Source organism: Notolepis coatsorum, assembly GCF_963971535.1.
Source record: "Notolepis coatsorum genome assembly, chromosome: 1".
Taxonomy (NCBI): Eukaryota; Metazoa; Chordata; class Actinopteri; order Aulopiformes; family Paralepididae; genus Notolepis; species Notolepis coatsorum.
The window spans coordinates 198,455,970-198,478,469 of record NC_140165.1 but is presented as its reverse complement, the minus strand read 5'-3'; the positions used below and the strand labels follow the sequence as shown (position 1 = coordinate 198,478,469).

Here is a 22,500-nt window from a genome sequence, read left to right as displayed (position 1 = left end):
GAGTGTGGGATGACGCACAAACACACACACGCACACATAGTACCCTGATTGTTACTTCCTGTTTGTCAGCTCAGCGTATCTCCTCTCTCTCTCGCTGGGGTACTGCTCTTTAAATGTGGGTCAAGTCTGATATATTATGAAACTCTTTGGTAGCGCTGGGTGATAAACTAGCTCTCTTTTAACACAATGACCGCCAACAATGAGTATACTCGTTATTGGATCGTTATTTCTTTTATTCGCTATTTCCATTCATAATTCATCCTGCTGTGCTGTGGAAATGTGTGGCACTCTGTCTGAGATCGCAACGGTCCGATAACGCCGCCTGGTGGTATGCGGCTGATGTTGCACTTACTTTCTGAAGGAAGTCTGACTCTGTGCGTCATTGAATGTCTTCCGGGCAGAGTTATCTTGTAACGTGGATCAAGATACACACTTGATTGCATTGAATCGCCTTCGGGACGCCAGAATCATTATGCATTATGCATGGCTATGGAGCCCTCACCTCCATAGCCATGAAGTGCTTTGAGAAGCTAGTGAAGGGCTACATCTGTTCCTCCCTCCCCATCAACCTGGACCCTCTGCAATTTGCATATCGCCCCAACAGGTCCACGGAGGACGCCATAGCCCATGTGCTTCACACCTGGACAAGAGGCAGGGGAACTATGTGAGAATGCTGTTCATCGACTACAGCTCAGCATTCAATACCATAGTCCCCTCCAAACTCATAGCCAAGCCAAGGGACCTGGGCTTGAACTATGACCTCTGCCAGTGGGTCTTGGACTTCCTGACGGGCAGACCCCAGGTGGTAAGAGCCGGCAACTGCACCTCCTCATCCATCACGCTCAACATAGGGGCCCCCCAGGGCTGTGTTCTGAGCCCCCTCCTCTACTCCCTGTACACACATGACTGCGTAGCACAGCGGAACAACAACACCATCATCAAATTTGCTGATGACACAGTAGTGGTGGGCCTGATCTCTGCCAACGACGAAAGGGCCTACCTGGAAGAGGTAGAGAACCTGTCACAGTGGTGTCAGGAGAACTGCCTCTCCCTGAACGTCAGCAAAACAAAAGAGATGATTGTGGACTTCAGGAGGTCGGGGGTCAAGGACTACAGCCCCCTCAGCATCGACGGGGCACCGGTTGAGAGAGTGAACCGTTTCAAGTACCTCGGAGCCCACATATCCGAGGACTTGACATGGACCACACACATTGACAGTGTTGTGAAGAAGGCACGACAACGCCTCTACTTCCTCAGGCGCCTAAGGAAGTTCCAAGTCAGTCAGAAGATCCTTAGGAACTTCTACTCATGTACAATAGAGAGCATCCTGACCGGCAACATCACCTCCTGGTTTGGGAATAGCACTGCACAAGACCGTAGCAGACTACAAAGAGTGACACGTTCAGCCGAACGCACAATTGGAGGGGGGCTTCCCACCCTCCAGAACATTTACAACAAGCGGTGCAAGGGGAAGGCTAAGAGAATTATTAAGGACTCGAGCCACCCGAACAACTGCCTCTTTGAACTGCTGCGGTCAGGCAAGCGATACCGGAGTCTTAAGGCGAGCACAGAAAGACTCAGAAGAAGCTTCTATCCCCAGGCCATCAGGCTGCTAAACGAACAATAAACACTATGCAACAACCATCAAATGCACACAGCACACACACCCACACGCACACACTCACTCAAACAAACAACACACTGCAGCACCCACTCTCCACACTTTAGATCACACAAACACACTTTACACTTTATATTTATTGATAAAGGATTTGCACTACAACTCGTACACCTACTGTGAACTGTACCTAAATTGCACCTCGTCCCATTTCTGCCTTGCACTATATAGTATTGTATATTAGTACACTGCACAGTATTGTATATTGTATGGTAACTACGTCTATTCTGCATCGAACATTGTACATATGTCTAAACTGAACACTGTGACCTCATTTTTTACTTCTAATTTTACTATGTTATTTTATTTCATACTTATCTTGTCTTGCACAGTCTCTGGAGCGTAACAGTAAGAAGCATTTTGTATAAAAGTATTCTGTACTTCTGTATGACAAATATTAAAGAAACTTGAAACTTGAAACTTGAAACTTTTGGGGGTTATGGCATGGGCCAAATGGACATACGATCTAGCAGATGGCAATCAAATAATTGGAATATTCTTTTTGCAGTCTCATCGGCCACAGGTAAGAGCAATCTAACGTAAATTTCAGCTTGATTGTCCATTGCCATCAGAGCCATCGCTCTGATCAACGTATGCTGTTGTACTAACGAATGTCGTTATTGACAATCAATGAATCATAAACGACCCCCCCCCCCTTTCATCCATGCATGATGGAACATAATATACCAATCATATGCATTTGAATTTTTTATTGTAGCGTGTAGGGACGAAATGCCAATGGATTAAGTATAATATGCGTCGCGGCCTATTACTAGCATTCCAGGAATTATCCTAGACCACTCTAAAACTATACGTATATTCACCACGGTATAAAACGACAATGTATAGATGGAAAAAATATTCCTTTTTCACATCTTGAAAGATAGATACAGTACATATATAGCTATAATATTTAAATAGTTATAGCCCTGCAAACAAGGTGAGCGACTCCCACCGTTTACAGTGATGGCGTCAGCTGCTAAGGATGAGGATAATAGCCAGAAGTCAATGTGTTAATGTGGGGAGATACAAAACAAGGTTGTTGTATTGTACTGACAAAACAACTGAACAAGGGGAGAGAGAGGCTGTGTGACTGACTGATCTTTTTATTATTACTTTGATATATATATAATATATATTGTGACAGATCTCCTCCCCCCTCCCATGGATATGTGAAGGATGGGAGATACTTCTGCCACGGAAGGAGTAGAGTCAATTAGGTCGCGGATTAGTACTGATAGAACACACCTGTGCATCATTAGTCCACCCACATCTCACGTGCACACACCCAGTCCCACACACTACATAACCACTAGGTTAGAGAGGAGTAAGTTGAGCGGAGGTGAGGTTGGAGTTGTTGTATTGAGAGAGAGAGAGAGAGAGAGAGAGAGAGAGAGAGAGAGAGAGAGAGAGAGAGAGAGGGGTAAAGGCGAGTAAGTGTTCTTTGTGTAGTGTTGCATTCATTTAATTTATTTATTTTGCATTTATTTTAAATTTGTTGGACCTTATGGTGTTCTTGTTTTGTTCTTGACTTATTGTGATGTTTCTTCTTGACTTGTTTAAAGAAGACGTGTCCGGCCCATGGGGACATTAACGTGTGTTGTCGGGCCTTACAAATACATTTTATTTGATTTTATTTGTACTGGACCCTGGACTGGCTGAGATACCCCCTTGTGTACTGACCCTGGACTGGACGACTACCCCGAATTGTGAACAATCCCTTTTTCTGTCAGCGAGCCTGTTTTGTGTTTTTGACCCTCGGACTGAATCACAACCATTATTTTGCTTTTCCCCTCTGGATTCTGCCCTGAATTCAATAAATACTTGTATTGATTGATATTGCTCTTGTGTGGACATTCAAATTTGTTTGTATTTGAACTGTGACGAGCCTGAACACCACCAGGTTCATCACAATATATATATACATATTTAAAAAAATATATAATCATTTGTATTGCTAACTATTAGTAATAACAGTGCATAGAAGAACATTGAAACATAAACGTTTGACTTACACACCTTACTGTTCAGACAGTGAATAACACGTAATAATTACTATTGAGAATCTGAAGATTAACTCATTCAGCGAATAACACGTAATTACTATTGAGAATTTGAATCTTAACTCATTCAGCGCCAGCGATTATCCTCATCCCTGTAGTCAATGGGCCACGCTTTAAAAGATAGGCATTTTCACTGTGCGTCACGATGTTTGCAGAGCTTGATCTATATTCTATATTATAGCTATGGAGACAATACTATGGCTAATTTCACAGTCACTATCTCTCGTCCAACATGTAAAAAAGAGTAAATTTTTTCATGTATACGTTTGCGTGTTATCCCGTGGTGAATATTGTATAGTTTCAGAGTGATCCAGGCTAATTCCACGAAGCTGCATTATGGAGCGCTATGTGCATTTTGCGAAAGTCGTTTGCGTTCCTCGCCTGGACACGATATTATTTCCAAATCAAAGGTATATAATAGGTATTATGTTTCATCATGAAGGCATCAAAGGGGGGGGTCGTTTTGTGATGCTCTGATCGTCGGCAACGGCATACGTTTTGAATACTACATACGTTGATCGTTGCGATCGATGTGAAATCATTGTACGATCAAAGTAGGATTTATGTCATATAGTCCTTACCTTTGATAGGAGGTATTGCAAAAAAGAATATTCCAATTGTCTGATCACGATTTCCAGTATTGATGTCCATCGGGTCCCTGACATGAAATGGCACAAAATATGCATCAAGTGTGTTCCACACGTTCCAAGTTGCTCGAATGAAGCGTTTCATTCGCCTGGGTCTAAATTCTCTGCCCAGACCATATAGAATGTAACACACAGTGTGAAATAAGGTTTCAAAGGGTAGGCGATACTGCCACCTAGCAGGATTCGGCCGGTATTGCACTCTTGGGGTCTCAGAATGAGTTCCAATGATAACACTGAGGTCCGTGAGAGTGTATAGAATATTAAAATCAAAAAACAATGAAAAGAAAAAACAATGAAAACCCGAGAAATCTCTGGTTTTGGTGCTCAACCGCTGGCGAGATAACCTGAGAAATCTCGGGGTTGGCACAGAAAGTGTTAAGATGAGTGGCCATTCAGAACATACTGACTACTCTATCTGAAAATATCCACACACGCCGACTTATCTTACACAGGGATATCACACAAACACACACACGTCAACACTAAGACACATGCGCGTTTCACATTTCACACGTATGTACACGTGCAGGCATGCGCGCACGCACACACACACACATGCGTGCCTGTGTCCTTGTGTGGATGAATTAGTGATAAGGAGGGGTCTTTTTTGGGCTTACAGTCAGAGTAGAGAGCCAGTCTGAATAATAGATATGTAATGCATGTGTGTGTGTGTGTGTGTGTGTGTGTGTGTGTGTGTGTGTGTGTGTGTGTGTGTGTGTGTGTGTGTGTGTGTGTGTGTGTGTGTGTGTGTGTGTGTGTGTGTGTGCGTGCGTGCGTGCGTGCGTGCGTGCGTGCGTGCGTGTGTGTGTGTCTCTCTCTCTCTCTCTCTCTCTCTCCGGTGATGCAGCACTCTCTCCTGGTGATGACATCAGGGGAGGCTCTCATCCTCCTCTCCCAGCCCATCCCTCTCTCTCTCTCCTCCACAGTATCTCTCCCATCCCTCTATACCTCCTCCCATCAGGCCAGCCCTCCCTTCTTCTCTCTCTCTCTCTCTCTCTCTCTCTCTCTCTCTCTCTCTCTCTCTCTCTCTCTCTCTCTCTCTGCCGCACCTCTCTAAACGCCTTTTATGTCTCAACCACTCCCTTCCTCCCTCCCCCCCCCTCTCTCTCTATAGCGGTTCATCTCGTCACCTCTCCAACAGCCTCTCTCTCTCTGTCCATGTTTTTATTTAAATGTATATCTTAATCTTTCTGTTTTATCTGGCATTGTTCCTTGTGTTTGGAAATCTGCTCAGGTCATTCCTCTCCCGATCCATCCTCTCTGCTCTACCACTTCACATCACTCCATTCCACCCCCCCTCCGCCTTCTCTTTGCCCCTCCACGCCACCCTATCCCATCCCCATCAATCCATCCTATAGAACGCCTCCATTCCTCTCCTCCCTCTTTGCCTTCTATTTCTCTTCCTCTTACGCAGCAAAATAAAACAATCAAGTCATATATTCTTTATTAACTGAATCATAACATCCTATTTTTATGAAAGCCATCTGCCAGGGGGGTAGGGTCATTTCACATGGTCCAGTGGAAATGAGCTTGTTTCAAGAAAGAATTACGTTACCTTCTAATGAACGTCTAAGGAGCGATCTGTCTAGTTTTAACATGATGCCAGATTTCTTGAGACACATTTAGTGAAATCATAACAGGTGAAATGATCTCAACCAAGTTAGTAAAAAGAAAATATATAATAATGATTTTCAGACTCAATACAAACTTGAACTACTTGTGAAGATGTTTTTCAGTTTGAATCATTAACCCTCCTCTAATATCCTCCTTCTCCCCCCCTCCCTTGGCCTTCTCCCTCTACTTTCTCTCCCCCCTCCCTCCCTCCTTCTCCCTCTACTTTCTCTCCCCCCTCCCTCCTTCTCCCTCTACTTTCTCTCACCCTCTCCCTCACTCCTTCTCACTCTACTTTCTCTCCCCCCTCCCTCCTTCTCCCTCTACTTTCTCTCACCCCCTCCCTCACTCCTTCTCACTCTACTTTCTCTCCCCCCTCCCTCCTTCTCCCTCTACTTTCTCTCCCCCCTCCCTCCCTCCTTCTCCCTCTACTTTCTCTCCCCCCTCCCTCCTTCTCCCTCTACTTTCTCTCACCCTCTCCCTCACTCCTTCTCACTCTACTTTCTCTCCCCCCTCCCTCCTTCTCCCTCTACTTTCTCTCACCCCCTCCCTCACTCCTTCTCACTCTACTTTCTCTCCCCCCTCCCTCCTTCTCCCTCTACTTTCTCTCACCCCCTCCCTCCCTCCTGCTCCCTCTACTTTCTCTCACCCCCTCCCTCACTCCTTCTCACTCTACTTTCTCTCCCCCCTCCCTCCTTCTCCCTCTACTTTCTCTCACCCCCTCCCTCCCTCCTTCTCCCTCTACTTTCTCTCCTCCCTCCCTCCTTCTCCCTCTACTTTCTCTCCCCCCTCCCTCCCTCCTTCTCCCTCTACTTTCTCTCCCCCCTCCCTCCTTCTCCCTCTACTTTCTCTCCCCCCTCCCTCCTTCTCCCTCTACTTTCTCTCCCTCCCTCACTCCTTCTCCCTCTACTTTCTCTCCCCCCTCCCTCCCTCCTTCTCACTCTACTTTCTCTCCCCCCTCCCTCCTTCTCCCTCTACTTTCTCTCCCCCCTCCCTCCTTCTCCCTCTACTTTCTCTCCCCCCTCCCTCCTTCTCCCTCTACTTTCTCTCACCCCCTCCCTCACTCCTTCTCCCTCTACTTTCTCTCCCCCCTCCCTCCTTCTCCCTCTACTTTCTCTCACCCCCTCCCTCACTCCTTCTCACACTACTTTCTCTCCCCCATCCCTCCTTCTCCCTCTACTTTCTCTCCCCACCTCCCTCCCTCTTTCTCCCTCTACTTTCTCTCCCCCCTCCTTCCTTCTCCCTCTACTTTCTCTCACCCTCTCCCTCCCTCCTTCTCCCTCTACTTTCTCTCACCCCCTCCCTCCTTCTCCCTAAACTTTCTCTCACCCTCTCCCTCCCTCCTTCTCCTTCTACTTTCTCTCACCCCCTCCCTCCTTCTCCCTAAACTTTCTCTCACCCTCTCCCTCCCTCCTTCTCCCTCTACTTTCTCTCCCCCCCTCCCTCCTTCTCCCTCTACTTTCTCTCACCCCCTCCCTCCTTCTCCCTTTACTTTCTCTCACCCTCTCCCTCCCTCCTTCTCCCTCTACTTTCTCTCACCCCCTCCCTCCTTCTCCCTCTACTTTCTCTCACCCTCTCCCTACCTCCTTCTCCCTCTACTTTCTCTCACCCCCTCCCTCCTTCTCCCTAAACTTTCTCTCACCCTCTCCCTCCCTCCTTCTCCCTCTACTTTCTCTCCCCCCCTCCCTCCTTCTCCCTCTACTTTCTCTCACCCCCTCCCTCCTTCTCCCTAAACTTTCTATCACCCTCTCCCTCCCTCCTTCTCCCTCTACTTTCTCTCCCCCCCTCCCTCCTTCTCCCTCTACTTTCTCTCACCCCCTCCCTCCTTCTCCCTAAACTTTCTCTCACCCCCCTCCCTCCCTCCTTCTCACTTTCTCTCTCTCCCTCCCTCCTCCTCCCTCTCATCTGCACGTTTCCCCTCTCATCCCTCCTCTCTCAACCTCCTCTCTCCTTTCTCCTCCTCCCTGCTCTATCACGTCACATCATTCCGCTGCGCTCCTCCTCCTCCTCCTCCTCACACTAGGCCTCCTCCTCCCTCTGTCCCTCTCTCCTCCATGTGGTGGTGCGACTCACCGTCAACGAGGTGAAGGTCATACACATCCCTCCAAAACCATTCAGTGCCAGAGCAAAGAAGATCAGGATGGAGAGATCTGGGGAGGAAGAGAGAAGATGAGAAGATGAGAGAGAGAGAGAGAGAGAGAGAGAGAGAGAGAGAGAGAGAGAGACAGGCAGACAGACACTATTCTCACACAATGTTGTAACTGATTGATTGAGTTGAAGTCATGACGTCATTATGTACGTCTGTGAACACATTGCTACACCACTCACGTACAAAAGCAATATCGTTGAGAGTGGGGTGTAATTGCACCCTCGAGGGTCCAGAGAAATATGATTGCATTAATGTTGGTGTGTGTCTGCGACATGACGTAGGCAGAAATACGTACTCGTAGGGTCGCTGGCTCCATAGGCGATGAGGAGACAGGAGAAGGCAAAGCAGGCACTGAAATGATCAAGTGAATTTAGATAGAGGGAGAGGGCAAGTTACAGGAATATACGAATTAATGAATTAATGAAAACTTTATTTAACAGATTGCAGAATGGGTACAATACAGTACGGCTCAATACACACAATTGTTAAGGGGATGCAGACCAGAGAAAGACGTTTGTCTTGTTTACATCAGGGTCCCCCATTTTCAATTCATGATGACATTTATGACATACACAACATGCATGACATCATGACATTTATGGCATAGGGACATACATGACATACAGGTATACAGTACTGTTACATTTGTGACATATACGATATGCAAATATACAGTACTGTTACCCATAGATCCGAACAGAGATTATATACATATGATGGGGAGGAGACTGTAGTGTACATACGCTCCAAATACTCCCAGAAAACATGTATAAAGGAGGTTTTTCTTTATATTTGTGATTGTTTTTGTCATATCTCAGCTCTCACCTGCCCAGCAGCCTCAGCTTGCGCGGCCCATACTTGTCCATGACGATGCCCAGTGGCAGGGTGATGGCAGACAGCAGGAAGGAGCCCACTGTGAAGGCCAGGTTGAGCATCTCGTCCTGGTCCTTACAGATGGTCCAGCCGTTCATCTCCAGGTACTCCTCCTCGGCCCTCACGGCCTTCACCACAGCGCCGTCGGACACATTGGAGACCGGCGTGTCTGAAAGGTTGAGGCTGGAGCTGTTACCTGGGTGGGTGGGGAGAGAGTGAAAGAGCGAAAGAGAGAGGGAGAGAGAGAGCAATGGAGAGAGAGAGAGAGAGAGAGAGAGAGAGAGAGAGAGAGAGAGAGAGAGAGAGAGAGAGAGAGAGAGAGAGAGAGAGAGAGAGAGAGAGAGAGAGAGAGAGGGGGGGGGGATTAAAAAAAATATATATATATATATATATATCGTTTCAGGACAGTTGAAATTACCAGCATACACTCTGTACTTTATTATTACAGCCCTCACCTCTCCCTTACCTGTTTCTATCTGTCTATATAACTCACCCATTCTTACCTATATGTCACTTAGGCTACTGTACCCCATATCTCTACTCTGTACCCCACATCTCTACACTCTGTACCCTATATCTCTACACTCTGTACCCCATATCTCTACACTCTGTACCCTATATCTCTACACTCTGTACCCCATATCTCTACACTCTGTACCCCATATCTCTACTCTCTATCTGTACCCCATATCTCTACACTCTGTACCCCATATCTCTACACTCTGTACCCCATATCTCTACACTCTGTACCCCATATCTCTACTCTCTATCTGTACCCCATATCTCTACACTCTGTACCCTATATCTCTACACTCTGTACCCCATATCTCTACTCTCTATCTGTACCCCATATCTCTACACTCTGTACCCTATATCTCTACACTCTGTACCCCATATCTCTACACTCTGTACCCCATATCTCTACTCTCTCTCTGTACCCCACATCTCTACACTCTGTACCCCATATCTCTACTCTCTGTACCCCACATCTCTACACTCTGTACCCCATGCATATCTCTACTCTCTGTACCCCATATCTCTACACTCTGTACCCCATATCTCTATACTCCCACCCTAACATAAACTTTATAAATGTTACTTCTAACTGGAAGAGAATTAAGCTATATTGACGAGTCAGAGTCAAATGAGTCAGAGGTTTCTGTAGTTGCCCCTCCCACCCTAAGAGCTGGACTGTTCGGTTAAAGGTCAGGTAAAAAGGTTGCAGAGATAAACAAGCATCAGAAATAGATGAGAACTGAGACTAAGCTCCAAGAGCAGCGGAACTCTGCCTAGGTCACAGCAGACACACACACACACACCTACACACACACACACACACACACACACACACACACACACACACACCCACACACACACACACACACACACACACACACACACACACACACACACACACACACACACACACACACACACACACACACACCACACACACACAACACACACACACACACCACACACACACAACACACACACACACACACACACACACACACACACACACACACACACACACACACACACACACACACACACACACACACACACACACACGCACACACGCCTCCCAAGTGAATTCTCTGGTACTGTAAATAGAGTCTGTTCTGCCGTCTATCTTTTATCTATCAGTGTCCATTGCTTTGACTATATGAGAGACTGTGGTGCCATTTAGAAAAGGTTGTTGATGCCAACTGAGAGCCCTAAAGGAAAGACTGCGGACACAAAGGAAGGTGTAGAAAGAACAACAGACACTTTCTACATAAACTTTCTGGAGGACCGAGGAAAGGGAGGCACCGTAGAAAAAGGGGGGGGGGGGGCGTCTTCTAAGTGTTTTCTCTCTGCTTGAGCAACACAGACTTCCCAGCAACAAGTTGTCAACAAGAGCTATACTGTTAAAACCTGTTGCTCCCTGTGACGCAAACAAGCAGGTCCTGTTTACCTCACTGTTGAGGAAGGAGGGGCTGAAGTGAACTGGGTTAATTTGGGCTGCTGGTCGGCCAGCATCACCACTCTTGCAGGGCAGGAGGAAGGGGGTCACAGTTTGATTTTCTGGGTCAAAGGTACAGGATTGATAACAGAAGGCCCCATGAGGTCATAATTAATGAGTGCTATATGCTATATACACCTAAAGGTGATGGAGTGGACTGACTGGCTGCCCTGCGGGGATGTAGGCTAAAGGTCGTGTGAGGTGACTCACAATTCACAAATATAGATCTGATGACCAACTAAGGGGCCTGCTGCTTGTCTTCCCCCTGACATTTGTTTTCGGATCCATAATTCAATGAGGAAGATTGGAGTCAAATACAGTATGAACAAGAACCGTGGTTCTCAACCCATTTGGACCCTGAGACTGACAACAATATTAAGTGTTCTGGTCACATGGAGCCCATTAGACATAGTACTACAACCCATAGTTTAAGAAATGAAATGCAGAGCAAGGAGAAGATAGAGAAGACAGTTATCACTACTTTGATTTAACAGGATGGCAGTCTCACTGTACTCTCCTGTATGGTGGGATTTACTACTGTAATCTCTAACATGGGCAGTACTGGTATATATCTAATATAGTTGTGTGTGTGTGTGTGTGTGTGTGTGTGTGTGTGTGTGTGTGTGTGTGTGTGTGTGTGTGTGTGTGTGTGTGTGTGTGTGTGTGTGTGTGTGTGTGTGTGTGTGTGTGTGTGTGTGTGTGTGTGTGTGTGTGTGTGTGTGTGTGTGTGTGTGTGTGTGTGTGTGTGTGTGTAGAGCAGACTGCCTAGCATAAGGAAATAGCATCTGTCCCTGGGAACCTCTCACTGCTGACTAATCAAACTGCTCCAAGCTGATCTCGAGTCAATATGGGAAGAGCCCTCAGAATGCTCACATGGGCAAACAACACACACACACATACACACACACACACACACACACACACACACACACATATACACACACACACACACACACACACGGACGGACATGCCCCAGACACGCTAGCTCAAACAGCATCAAATTCAAATTTTTCACAAGGTGACCCAGATTTTGTTTAATTAAAACAATCTTTTAACTCAAATTTTGATTTGTGAAATAGAGCTTAGCAACCTTTTTATTGAGCTAATAATAAGCATTTATTATGCTAGTTCATAGTATACACTGACTAAAGTATACAAAATATTATCAGCCCCCACATAAATTAAGGGAACACTTATTTTCTATGGTCTTTTCAAGACAATAAAAGATTAAACTGAATATTTATGATATTTTTTGTTTTTTATTCTTTTTTGGTGTGTTTTCAAAATATCTTAACCAACTGGAGATGATAGTTTAAGCAACCTTTTCATTTTACCATTATTACATCACTGTACAGATGCTATGCAATTTACCTATCTCATGCTCTGCCCTGTTTTCATGATCCTCAAATCACAACTGTTGCTCATAGTTGTGATTGGAGGATAAAGAAAAGAGGGTGGGTTTGAGACAGTGCTGGTTTTATGCCTACAGTCCATCAGATGATGTTCCCTCTTTAATATCTATGAAAACAAGTCCTTGCATGTCAATCGCTGGTAGATTAAGCTTCACTTTTTCACACACCTCTCCCCTCCACTCCTTCATACCTTTGCTACACATACAACTAGCGACACACACCTATAGACACCTCTCCATGATCATTCATCACAGTAGAGTAATGATCAATGGAATCTAATCAAGCTTCCCCTTGCACGACCCCCTAACAAAGAATGGTTAACAAAGATTATTCCTCTATCTAATGGGAGGTAGTATTAAATAAAGATAAACGTTTAGAATCAGTTTTGCCTGATTAGTGCCCCATAAAAACAATGAACTGAGGGAAAGATTGCCATGTTTGGGAGGATGTGTAAAGGAGATAGTGCTGTTAAATGCGGTATTCTAACATATTGCAGTAATCTCTGATAAGTGCCCTATCAATTAGTGCCTATAATTGCCGGTATCCAAACACACTCGTACAACCTACACAGAGGTCATCCACTGTCTGCAGGAAAGCAAAGAACCCCACTGTGTTGACAAGTCACTAGCCTACCAAGGAAGGTTGATAGACAGTAGCCTAGATGTTAGGCAGGGCTTAATTGTAAAGGGCAGGGCAAACATAGACCAATGAAAGCAGACCCTCCCTTTACATACGATTACCTACTAGTACACAGTATTACACGATTACACACTACTACACTATTACACATTATTACACTATTACACTATAACACACTATCACATTATGACACTATTACACACTGTGACACTATTACATACTTAAAGGAACATGCCAACATTTTGTTAAATTAGCTTACCGTCTTCTCCAGAGAGAGACAAGAAGATAGATACCAGTTTCCTCTCTGTGCGTTCAGTAGAAAGCTATCTGGCTGCACGTTAGCCTAGCTTAGCACAATGAATGGAAGCGGACCGGTTAGCCTAGGCATTGTCCAACTAACACCTCTCCGGAGGCTGACCGGTCATGTCCGCTTCCATTCATTGTGCTAAGCTAGGCTAACATGCAGCCAGATAGCTTTCTACTGAACGCACAGAGAGGAAACTGGTATCTACCTTCTTGTCTCTCTCTGGAGAAGACGGTAAGCTAATTTAACAAAATGTTGGCGTGTTCTTTTAAGCATGGGGGCATGGTTAACTCAATGGCCGCCAACAACGATTATATACGTGTTTGGCTGACAATCGTTGAACGCCAACCACGTTATTTGATTGTTATTTCTTTTATTCAATATTTCTATTCATTACAGGCACACAGACTCAGGGTTAACATGGGGAATCATCCTGAGAATGCCAAAGTGCAATACCGGCCGCATCACGCTAGACGACGGTATCGAGCACCCTTTGTAACCTTGTATCTTGGCCTGTGGGACGGCCAAATGTCTCAGGTTTAATTTTTCCTTGTCGGGCGAGGCGAACGGTTCTCCCGGTTCCATTGAAGCGCGTCAAATATCCCTGATCCATATGTTGTGGTGGATTATGCCGTGGACCAAATTAACATTGGATGTACCAGATGGCGATCAAACAATTGGAATATTATTTTTGGAATACTCCCGATCACAGGTAAGCACGATCTGACGTCAATTTTAGCTTGATCCTGCAATGCTTTTATACCGATCGAGCTGATAAGCGTTTTTAGTGGTCAATACGAATGCCGCTATTGACAATCAAATAATCAGAAACGACCCCCCCTCCCCCCTTTCCAATTTATGGCCCCTACCCTTTGGAACACCCTCCCCCTTTCTATGCGTTCACTTGACTCCCTATCCACTTTTAAGGAACAGTTGAAAACGTTTTTATTCAGACAGGCTTTTAAATAATTCCTGGTTGTATACGTTGTTTATTTATTTATAATTGTTGTTTTGTTTTTAGTTGCACTCATATTTAGTTATTTAATTGTAACTATGCCTATGCTTACGATGTGTCAGAATTGTTTTATGTGTAGTGCGTTCATCTCTATGTTGCTATGTTTTACTTCTGTGAAGCACTTTGTGATTTTATCTGAGAAAGGTGCTATACAAATAAAGTTTACTTACTTACTTACTTTCATGCATTCATGGCAAGACATGGCAATGTCTATAGTGGAATTGATGTATACGGCTATAACTCAGCATTTCGGGAATTACCCTAGACCACTCTAAAACCATACTTATATTCACCACGGTATAACAAGGGCACGTAGGGATGGAAAAAATTATAATTTTTCACATTAAAAAAAATTATAAAAATTAAAAATAAAACTAACCCTAACTAACCTTACTGTCATGCACTTGTCCTAATAAACTAACCTACACTGTAACACACAACACTTTGATGAACATTGTTACTCAGCTGATAGAGTTGTGCTCTTCCTGATGACTTGTCGTACAGAACTTGTAAGTCGCTTTGGATAAAAGCATCAGCTAAATGACTAAATGTAAACAATTTAAATGTAAACATATTGAACGATATATAGGTGATGTCAAATGGGCCATAGTATTGTATCCATAGCTATAATATAGAATATAGTTATAGCTCTACAAACAAGGTGATGCATTCCTATCTTTTAAAGCGTGGCAGTGCTAGAGCGGGGCTCCGTCTAATTCCCGGCGGTCAATGAGTTAAGCTAGACCAATGAAAAAGATTTGATTAAAAAAAAAGCTAGACCAATGAAAGTAGTAGTCTGAGTTATGTTAAAGGGGAACTATCTTATAAATGGCCTTTTCCTGTGGTTTGCATTGTTTTCTAGCAATGTGGGGTTGTACCAACACTGACTAGATGTGAAATCTCTAGCTACTCCTGTTTCTTCAGTTCAGCTCAGACAAGAACCTCCCCCACTGAACCAAGCCATTCAGAATTGACTTGCTCCCTGACGTAAGTAGGTGCTGCTGATCTGCATATCTCAGCCCCCTCTGTGGTTGTAGCCACCGCCCACAATCAACAATTCGCTCAACAACGGAGCGAGTGGAAATAATGCGAAAGCGGTTTCCCCGTCACTGACACTTCCTCAAACTCAAAAGAGAGAAAAAGAGAGAGAGAGGGAGAGAGAGAGGGAGAGACAGACAGATAGAGAGAGGGAGAGAGAGGCTCTCATATGGTGTGACTCGTCTTGGAGCATTTACACACAAACGCGACTGCGTGTGTGTGGGAGGAAACGTGTGCACGCTCTCAGAGCGATCTCTCCTCTCTCTCTCTCCCTCTCTCTATCTGTCTCTCCCTCTCTCTCCCTCTATATCTCTCCCTCTCTCTCTCCCTCACTCATTCTCTCTCTCGTATCAGCACTCGCGTCACGTCAACCTGCTGCAAAATATCATAGTGCACGCTCCCACGGGTATTCCGATCCGTGCAATAATATTCACGGGGGTATATATTGGCATTTGAAACAAGTTACCATTGCATTGTCCCCTGGGATTATGCCCCCCGCGACAAAATTAATTAGTCCCTCTATCTCTCTCATTCCCCCCAAAGTTATCTGCCAGTGCAGACTGTGGGTGACTGTCACTCAAAGCACATTGCAAGTATGGGCGGAGCCCTGCCAAAAACAGCTTGGAATCTGGAAGTGCAGCAAATGCTGCTCTAGAGTACTTGATTAGAAATACAAAACAATGAATTTTTTGGAAAAGAAACGTACAGATGTGTTCCATAGACTCACAGGAATTGTGTAAAATTGCCCAAATAGTGAAAGAAATAGTAAGATAGTTCCCCTTTAATGGTCAATGATGGAAATTAATTCATAAATATTTTTAATGCATAGGTATATCAACGGCAATAGGTTCACTACGGCATTTCTATGTTGTAAACGGGGGCCAGAGAGCTGCTTACCGGAGGCTCTGAGCAGCGAACCCTCTTGCGTTCAAAAGGTGTAACTGTATACTGAATATCTATCTTAATGGACAATGATGGAAAATGTATTCAAATAAAATACTTTTTGTTGACAGATTTGAAAAAGATTCGACAATTCAAGTCCCTGGCCTGCTGTCAGCCTATATGCCACTTTTCATCCAAATCGGCCCTGTAGTTTGTTAGATTAGCTGCGGCCAGATACACTTCGTACACACACACATACACACACACACATACACACACGCGCACCGGAGCATGTGAACGGAGTTGAGCAGTGAGAATGGACCTGTCTCAAACCCTGCCCTCTTTTCTTGATCCTCCAATCACAACTGTCGCTTACCTCGGACAAACCAAGTTTGTCCGAGGTAAGCGACAGTTGTGATTGGAGGATCAAGAAAAGAGGGCAGGGTTTGAGACAGGTCCATTCCCGCTCCGCGCTCACAGGGCTGTTCTTCTGCTCCGCTCTTCCACTCAAAGAAAATCTTGATTCTCGGCTCACAATTGCTCATCGCTCACCCAGATTTCCCCCTCTTGTTCACCGCTCCAAAAAAGAGAGAAAAAGCTGTGTTGTATTTTTGCCACATTTTAAACACATTATACTAGGCCTACAGCAGTCCCACTGGGGGCTAAGGAAAGATGCAATGATTTTTTCAAAAGCAAAGGCATCTACCAGGGGGGGGGGGACTAGTGCTGCATTTGCTTTTCAAAGCACTAGTACAGTCGCTGTCCTTGGTGCTTAAACTTGGATTGTGGTATAATGCCCCAGACTAGAGTAGACGGCCAATGCCACATGCTTCACACTCATGGGAGCAGATACTGGAGCGACAGTATCTCTATTATTATAGAGATAATAATAGAGAAATCATATGATGGGCTAAACTGATCTGGTGGCTAGATTTGATAAGAAACTGAAAACAGTCTCAGGGTTGATTGGAAGGGAGAACAGAGGAGAGCAAATAAAGAAAAAAGAGGGATACATTGTACCTTGATGAAACATTTGAAACATTTGAAACATTTCCTGATAATCTGCTTTCCAAAACATCCTTTTGACTATGAAGACCTGAACTCTCGTCAGCACTACTGTACTAACAAAGTAACAGGTTTTTCAGGTAGTAAACTAAGGCTGAGAAAATGGGCTAGATCCACAAAGAATGAATTGCACTGTGCTAGTTGCACCCTACTTACAATTCATTATGAATTGAAAATGGGGGACCCATGTGTAAACAAGACGAAAGTCTTTCTCTGGTCTGCATCCCCTTAACAATTGTGTATAATTTATTGAGCCTTACTGTATTCTACACATTCTGCAAATTTGATTGATTGAAACTTTTATTAACAGATTGTAGAATGGAATACAGTAAGGCTCAATACACACAATTGTTAAGGGGATGCAGACCAGAGAAAGACTTTCGTCTTGTTTACACCAGGGTCCCCCATTTTCAATTTATAATCAATTGTAAGTAGGGTGCAACTAGCACCGTGCAATCTATTCTTTGTGGATCTAGCCCACAGTGTGAGCCAAGGTGAACCAAAGCCAAGGCCGCGGAGCAGGCATGTGCAGAGGGGGGGGCTTTGGCCCTTGATGACCAAAGTGCCCTTTTTTTGGCAAGGCTTTTTTTATATATATATATACTTTTTTAAATTATTATTAAATTACTTTTTTTGTAAAGAGCAATGCTATATTATAAATTAAAATAAATATTTGAATGCCTGTCTGAGGTGCATGGTTTTCTGTTATGTTGCTGACGCGTCACCCTCCCTCTTGGAGTGACGGGCCCATTAGCCAATAGAAATCTATAATACATTTTGATAAATCCCAAACTATTCGTTCTTTTTCTTTTTAATCCTCTCTTTCTCCGATTTCTTTTTCTCTGTTTTCTCCCTGTCCCAATTTAGTCGTTGTGCCAATTCCCCCCCTCCCCTACCTGGTTGTTGTGCGCATGTTCTCCTACTGGTCGGTACAAGGGAACCCTGAAGTCATCCGCACGCTTCCTCCGACACACGCGGCGACAGCCAGTGACTCTTTTTTCACCTGGCAGCGAGGACTCTCATTGGTGAAGTGTAACGCGTGGGAGGTCACGCTGCCTTCCTCAAGTCCTGCCTCCGCTGAACAAGCGCCCAGACCTGACCTGTAGGCGTCGCTGTCCACAACGCCAGATTCCCACCCATGACTTGCCCTCCCCCTAACCCAGCCAAACGGGTTAGTATAGCGATCAGCCCAAGCCCCAAGCAATGCCGACTCCGGGAGTCGAGACTGCAGCCTTTTGCATTGGTGACGAGCGCAATCTCCGCTACGCCACCTGACCGCCCCCAAATCCCAAACTATTCTAAGGCATAATCATATAGTATGATGCAGTTTGTTGTAAGATTCCATGTTACATTCTCTGAATATTTGTTGCTAATGCTATAGTTTGGCTGGTTACGTTACGCTGTAGTTGGTGTTCTAACATTTTGATGTGCACTGCCCCTCTAAAGCCCTGCCACGGAGGTCAAAAAGACGGTTGAGCTCGCTGGTGGAATGTATGTAGGCCCCTCTCACACTCACACTTCACACCGTCAGAGCAGCCACAACCACAGGGCTCGCAGGTAGACGAGGAACGACACCACCAAGAATTTCACTAGCGTGAGAAGCTGTCGCGGGGGTAAAAGATAGATCTGTGTCAAGTAGCTTGATCACATAAGTGTGGAGTTTGTAATGCAGCATCTAATTAAAAAATATTTTGTATCATTATTACATACATAAAGTGACACATAATCTCACCAACGCACCTCAAGTGCTTTTTCTTGTCATCAGAGACTCTCCCTCATCAGAGACGCTCCCTCATCAGAGACGCTCCCTCATCAGAGACTCTCCCTCATCAGAGACCAGAGACTCTCCCTCATCAGAGACTCTCCCTCATCAGAGACCAGAGACTCTCCCTCATCAGAGACACTCCCTCATCAGAGACGCTCCCTCATCAGAGACGCTCCCTCATCAGAGACGCTCCCTCATCAGAGACGCTCCCTCATCAGAGACGCTCCCTCATCAGAGACTCTCCCTCATCAGAGACTCTCCCTCATCAGAGACGCTCCCTCATCAGAGACGCTCCCTCATCAGAGACGCTCCCTCATCAGAGACTCTCCCTCATCAGAGACGCTCCCTCATCAGAGACTCTCCCTCATCAGAGACTCTCCCTCATCAGAGACGCTCCCTCATCAGAGACTCTCCCTCATCAGAGACTCTCCCTCATCAGAGACTCTCCCTCATCAGAGACTCTCCCTCATCAGAGACGCTCCCTCATCAGAGACTCTCCCTCATCAGAGACTCTCCCTCATCAGAGACGCTCCCTCATCAGAGACTCTCCCTCATCAGAGACTCTCCCTCATCAGAGACTCTCCCTCATCAGACACTCGTGTGGCTGGAAGTGACGTTCCATGGAGCGACGGTTTGATCACCACGTTCAGCGTAATTCACTGACACTTTCCGGTCCCCTGGCATGATGTGCCAACCCTCTAAATCTGCACAGAGCTATTGTAGGGAAAGACCTCTGGACGCCATGCCACCTTTGACTGACAGTCCCATTAGCCAGTCATGATGAGTAGATGTTGATCAGCTGTTCAGACTAGGGATGCTCGATATTGGCTTTTTTACAGATACCGATATACCGATATTGTCCAACTCTTAATTTCCGATACCGATATCAACTGATACCGATATATGCAGGGTCCCCCCCCCCCCAAAAAAATTGAATCATTTCAGGTAATTAACATTACATATCTCTTGTTGTGGAATTAACACAACATTATGCATACTTTTTACAATAAATAAAATCAGAATTTGTTCTTACTTGCTTGCCTGGGTAAATAAAGGTTATAGAAATGTAAAAAAAAAAAAAAAAAAATCCGATATCACATTTTAATGCCAATATCGGCCGATAATATCGGTAGGCCGATAATATCGGACATCCCTAGTTCAGACTGATTGATACGGAAGGCGGCAAAAGACAGAGAGAATGTCAAGGGAAGTGAATAGACCTGTCTCAAACCCTGCCCCTTTTCTTGATCCTCCAATCACAACTGTCGCTTACCTCGGACAAACCAAGTTTGTCCGAGGTAAGCGACAGTTGTGATTGGAGGATCAAGAAAAGGGGCAGGGTTTGAGACAGGTCCATTACCGTGGCCTCGTTGGGCCCAACGCGACAACAGCTGATGGTTCCAAGTGAATCCATGATAGTGAGAACGAGGGAGTCTGACTAAAAGTGAACTCTCAAAGTTATTCTAGGTCAAGACATAAGAGGCTCCTAAGGAGGTCAACGTTACTCCTAACCCCAGTCCTGTCCTGAGGTCTGGTCGACCTCTTCACACACAAAGAACTAGGGCTGACCGCCACTAAAAAGAATCGGAGTCGACTAATAGTAATAGGACTTTATAGACTAATCGATTAGTTGATTTCATCAACAGGTTTGAGTTCAGCGTGGGGGGGGGGGAAGGTATATATATTATAAAAAAAAAACGACTAATCGACAAACAAAGTCTTGGTCGACTAAGACCAAACCAATAGATTAATTGAGTAATCGAGGGTGTAGCCCTACAAAGAACACACACACACACACGCACACACACACACACACACACACACACACACACACACACACACACACACACACACACACACACACACACACACACACACACACACACACACACACACACACACACACACACACACACACACACACACACACACACACACACACACACACACACACACACACACACACACACATACACACACACACAAGTGACCATTACTGTAAGGGCTTCAACAAACACACACACAAAGACGCACACAGATTCACACACACACACACACACACACACACACACACACACACACACACACACACACACACACACACACACACACACACACACACACACACACACACACACACATACACACACACACACACACACACACACACACACACACACACACACACACACACACACACACACCATCGTCCGCCCTCCTGACCTATTTACAGACTCCATACCCTGTGTCAACTGCTGATTCAATCCAGCTTCACAGACACATGATACCGTATAACACCACATGTAAAAGAGTTGAGAGGGTGAAGGGAGAGGTGGAGGGAGAGGTCATATAAAGGTTTAGGAAGAGAAGCACTGTATTGTGAAAGGTGCTGTGTCATCAATGGGTTTCATAACAGTCATCTATAGACTATAGGGCCCACTCAGCCCAATTTCCCACAGCCTGATTAACATCTAATCCTTGTAGATTAACAAACCACCTTGAGTGGGAGCCCATCATTCAAATGAGTATATCTTTCCTATTCTATCTTGTTTGTTCCATCCTTAATACTCTGGGAAACTGACCCCATAAGAAATAACTAGCTAGGTGGAGGTCAATATGTTGATATAAAGACTGTGGTTGTTGTTGTTTTTTATTGAGGAAATGTTCAATTGACCTATCTCAAACCCGCTCTCTTTTCTTGATCCTCCAATCACAACTATTGCTTCCCTCTGACAAACTTTGTCCAGTTTGAGAGAGGTCAATTGCCAAGAGGTTCAACGTCTACATTGGCAAAATCCTGGCAAAACCTGCAGATGCAGTCATATACTGTACTGTACACATACTGTAGCCAATGTGATTGAATGTGTGAAAAGAATCAAACCAATACGAGACCTCATTATGCTAAAAGTCTTACAGAAAATGGCCTTTGATCACCTCACCTTGCTTTGATACACAATGTAGACACAATGAGAGAGAGTCAGACAACAGTTAAGAGATAACAGAAAGCACCCTGTGTTTGGATCATGACTTACATGTTAGAACCATCTGAGATACAATACAAACCCCACAGCCTCAGATGATGAGAGAGGACCTGTCAGTCTGTCATTATTTTATTTGACCTACATCCAGACACACTAAATCTCTCTCGCTGTCCGCCTTCCATCTGCGGTCAGACATGAGGTCATCTGTCTTTCCTATATCTCCCTTCCGCTTTTGTGTGTGTGTGTGGTGTGTGTGTGTGTGTTGTGTGTGTGTGTGTGTGTGTGTGTGTGTGTGTGTGTGTGTGTGTGTGTGTTGTGTGTGGTGTGTGTGTGGTGTGTGGTGTGTGTGTGTGTGTGTGTGTGTGTGTG

At 45.0% G+C, this 22,500-nt stretch overlaps 1 protein-coding gene across 1 annotated transcript in view; it reads right to left on the bottom strand.

Annotated features, from left to right (window-relative positions):
* Nucleotides 1–22,500, bottom strand: part of slc43a2a (solute carrier family 43 member 2a) — a 60,681-nt gene that overhangs the window by 28,642 nt on the left and 9,539 nt on the right. Inside the window, exons 3-5 of the mRNA XM_084318230.1 lie at nt 8,974–9,217; nt 8,444–8,499; nt 8,073–8,149 (exon numbers count right to left, since the gene is read on the bottom strand). Of these exons, the coding sequence (XP_084174356.1) occupies nt 8,073–8,149; nt 8,444–8,499; nt 8,974–9,217 (377 nt within the window). The remainder of the gene's footprint in view (nt 1–8,072; nt 8,150–8,443; nt 8,500–8,973; nt 9,218–22,500) is intronic.